General features: G+C 41.4%; 1 protein-coding gene across 1 annotated transcript; it reads left to right on the top strand.

The window, feature by feature from the left end:
- The first annotated feature begins 1,939 nt into the window (after nucleotides 1-1,939).
- Nucleotides 1,940-3,411, top strand: cysltr3 (cysteinyl leukotriene receptor 3). Its single transcript, XM_062997168.1, has 2 exons — nucleotides 1,940-2,018; nucleotides 2,327-3,411. Exons 1-2 carry the CDS (start codon nucleotides 1,940-1,942, stop codon nucleotides 3,409-3,411), a joined length of 1,164 nt encoding a protein of 387 aa, XP_062853238.1.
- The last annotated feature ends 892 nt before the right edge of the window (nucleotides 3,412-4,303 follow it).

Genomic DNA, 4,303 nt, shown 5'->3' with positions numbered 1-4,303 from the left:
AGCCTCTTCAATAAAGCAGTGGTCGTCTTAGAGGTGTGTTTGGGGTCATTATCATGCTGGAACACTGCCCTGCGACCCAGTTTCCGGAGGGAGGGGATCATGCTCTGCTCAGTATTTCACAGTACATATTGGAGTTCATGTGTCCCTCAATGAAATGTAACTCCGCAACACCTGCTGCACTCATGCAGCCCCAGACCATGGCATTCCCACCACCATGCTTGACTGTAGGCATGACACACTTATCTTGTACTCCTCACCTGATTGCCACCACACATGCTTGAGACCATCTGAACCAAACAAATTAATCTTGGTCTCATCAGACCATAGGACATGGTTCCAGTAATCCATGTCCTTTGTTGACATGTCTTCAGCAAACTGTTTGCGGGCTTTCTTGTGTAGAGACTTCAGAAGAGGCTTCCTTCTGGGGTGACAGCCATGCAGACCAATTTGATGTAGTGTGCGGCGTATGGTCTGAGCACTGACAGGCTGACCCCCCACCTTTTCAATCTCTGCAGCAATGCTGACAGCACTCCTGCGCCTATCTTTCAAAGACAGCAGTTGGATGTGACGCTGAGCACGTGCACTCAGCTTCTTTGGACGACCAACGCGAGGTCTGTTCTGAGTGGACCCTGCTCTTTTAAAATGCTGGATGATCTTGGCCACTGTGCTGCAGCTCAGTTTCAGGGTGTTGGCAATCTTCTTGTAGCCTTGGCCATCTTCATGTAGCACAACAATTCGTCTTTTAAGATCCTCAGAGAGTTCTTTGCCATGAGGTGCCATGTTGGAACTTTCAGTGACCAGTATGAGAGAGTGTGAGAGCTGTACTACTAAATTGAACACACCTGCTCCCTATGCACACCTGAGACCTAGTAACACTAACAAATCACATGACATTTTGGAGGGAAAATGACAAGCAGTGCTCAATTTGGACATTTAGGGGTGTAGTGTCTTAGGGGTGTACTCACTTTTGTTGCCGGTGGTTTAGACATTAATGGCTGTATATTGAGTTATTTTGAGGGAAGAATAAATTTACAGTGTTATATAAGCTGCACACAGACTACTTTTCATTGTGTCAAAGTGTAATTTTGTCAGTGTTGTCCCATGAAAAGATATACTTAAATATCTGCAGAAATGTGAGGGGTGTACTCACTTTTGTGATACACTGTATATATATATAATGTTACAGCCAGCTTCTGGTATAGTGATGAAGCGTCGCTCCCTACTTAAAATGGTGGAATACCCTACGTAGTGCACTTCACAGTAAAATAATGTGAATGGAACGCACCTACAGAATTGGCGCTAATGATTGTAAGAACCGCTTTCTGAACCAGTCAGACCTAATTTTAATTGTTAGTAAGAAATGCTGTTATTTGCATGTATTTAGTTTGCAGTGTCACACAGATGATGCGTCAATGAAACGCTTGATTGGCTTTCTAACGAGTTCGTGTTTTACTTCACAACTGGGAACCACTTTTTAATTATAAGCACATTTACAAAATAACGGATTATATTTCTAATGGGACAACACACGGTTATACATTTAATAGCATCTGGAACAAGGTAAGGTAAGCAGTATTATGGATTTTTTGCTGTGTTTGGCCGCTGTGCCATAATTTGCAATGAAAGCAAAACGTATCAGCTTAAGCTTTTAACTGGTACCTAGGAAAGTAAAGGCACTAAATAAAACGGCAAAATACAGTTGCTAATCTGTTGTTGTTTTTTTTATCTGAACTTACAGATTATTTGTTTATTTCTACGCTACATTTCCATTATATGTTCTGTGTATATTGAGTCATGACTTGACTCGGACTCTAGCCTAAAGACTCGTGACTTGACTCGGACTCTAGCCTAAAGACTCGTGACTCGACCTCATATTTTGTGACTCGTGAACATCTCTGCCCTTGATACCCTTGGTTCTAGCATACTGTGTTGTGACAAAATGCACTTCGACCTATTGGCTAATACCAGGGAACATGAATTTAAGTACTACCAGCCCATGGCATACTACATCATCAACAGTGATTACATCGACAAAAAAATGTTTAATTTGTTGCTATCACAGGTTTGTTAATTATAATATTAAATAAAATTCACATATATTGTTTAAGTTGTACAAACCCATGCCTTAAAATTTCTTTATGCAAATTTATCATGCAATTTTACATTTTGAAAATTGCATTAATCTATTAATGACTATACATTCTGTGGAGCATACAGAGCTATTTGAAACCTCTTCATGCACAGTGTCTTTTTACACCCTAGTTATGCACTGAAGTTTTAATCCTGGTTTCACAGTTTTAATATTTGTGTTCTCTTTTCTCTTCAGATTCTCCCTTTGGCTTTTCGGAGACCCCATGGCCAAACAGCTCTCAGACCGACAATGCATCTGACAGCTGCAATCACTTCAAATACTTGGCATATACCATCACATATAGCGTAATGTTTCCTTTCGGATTATTCAGCAATTCGATTGCTCTGTTCGTGTTCCTGAGGTACAGCCCTAGGAAGTCAGCCAGTACTGTGTTCATGACCAACCTCGCCATATCAGATGTTTGTTTCTCCACAACGCTTCCCTTTCGTCTGATCTACTACTTCAAAGAATGTCATTGGACATTTTGGGACTGGCTTTGTCGTTGGTGTACATTCGCTTTCTATGTGAACATCTACACCAGTGTACTATTTCTGACAGGTCTGAGCGTTCTGCGCTATCTTGTCGTGGTGCATCCCATGCGCAGTAGGACTATTGTCACTGTGCGCCGGGCCAAGTTTGCATGTTTTGGCATCTGGGTGTTTGTAGCATTGTCATCTATACCTTTCCTTATGTCAGGAACTATTAAAAAAGGAAAGAAAACACACTGTTTTGAGCCTGGAAACTGGAAGACAATATACCAAATCAACTATCTTGCACTGGCTCTGGGCTTCCTGATCCCATTTATCATTATCCTGGGCTGCTACGGGTGCATCATCCGAAGTCTTTGTGCAAATCGGAAAGTTCAGAAACACAAACGGAAACGTCAGCGCTCCGTGTACCTGATTGCCGTGATTCTCAGCACCTTTTTGCTCAGCTTTGCTCCATACCACGTGGTTCGCACACTTCACCTACATGCTGTCATCGGGAACCAAAAGAAACAGGAATACCTGCTGAAGGTTTTGGTCATTACTTTGTGCATGGCCACGTCCAACAGCTGTCTGAACCCCCTCCTGTACTACTTTGCTGGGGAGAATTTTCGAGCATCAATTCAACAAGCGTCACGACGATTGACAATGACCTCTTTCACCGACAGCTTTCGTGAAAGGAGGAACCGATCAGGTCAGAGGGGCAGCTTGGCAACAAACCAAACAATAATCAACAATAATCAGAAAAAACAGCAAGTAGAAAAACTAATGGACATAATAGACAAGGATCCATAATTTTATGATCTAGTTCAAACTAAGATATGAAGTATACGTATAAATATGATATAAATATTCTGATCATTACATCGTTTACATACCCTGGAAAAATTTGAAAGATGTATACCACCCTTTAAATAAAACTACTCTTTTATTTAATTGGGATTCAGATTAAGCTATAAGGCATTACAAAATTGCACAACCATAAAACAAAACATAACAATTAGGAAATATTGAGACAGTTCCTGTTCCAAAAATTGCATACCCTTAGTTTTAACCCTTGTGTGGTGTTTGGGTCTGTGAGACCCGTTTTCAATGTTTACCAAAAGAAAAATGATGCTATTTATTATGATTTTAACCTCTGACTCCTTGCCTTTGGCTCATTTTGTGTAAGGAACATATAAAAGAATACATTTTTAATGAGTTCACACTGTACACCCCCCTACACATTTCTATTACACATGTGGTGTTCAGGTCCACTGGACTGGCAGGTATAAAAGTGTGTCCCTTTACTCTGTCCTACTACAAAATGTCCTGCTGTGAGTGTGTGATCTCTGTGTGAGAGAAAGACAGACAGAGTGCCAGACAGAGAGAGATGCAGACAGACAGAAGGACAAACGGAGAAAAACAGACAGAGACACAGTGAGAGAGAAAGACAGGCAGAGAGACAGAGAGAGAAACAGACAAACAGGCAGAGACACAGAGAGAGAGAAAGACAGACAGACAGAGAGAAACATACGGACAGACAGAGAGAAACAGAGAGACAGGCAGAGAGACAGAGAGAGAAACAGACAGACAGACAAAAAAAACAGACTGGCAGAGACAGACAGGAAGGCAGGCAGTCAGAGAGAGCGAGACAGACATACAGAGAGACATACTGATACAGACAGACACAGCATACATGCATCAA

Source organism: Trichomycterus rosablanca, chromosome 6, assembly GCF_030014385.1.
Source record: "Trichomycterus rosablanca isolate fTriRos1 chromosome 6, fTriRos1.hap1, whole genome shotgun sequence".
NCBI lineage: Eukaryota > Metazoa > Chordata > Actinopteri > Siluriformes > Trichomycteridae > Trichomycterus > Trichomycterus rosablanca.
Note: the sequence above shows the minus strand (reverse complement) of the source record. Positions and strands in the feature narration are given on the sequence as shown.

Bases quoted from the DNA above. Each gene is read 5' to 3' on its own strand.
- cysltr3 (XM_062997168.1), top strand. From the start codon at position 1,940: ATGCACTTCGACCTATTGGCTAATACCAGGGAACATGAATTTAAGTAC. The intron at 2,019-2,326 runs GTGATTACATCG...TTTTCTCTTCAG, and splicing joins GGCATACTACATCATCAACA to ATTCTCCCTTTGGCTTTTCG.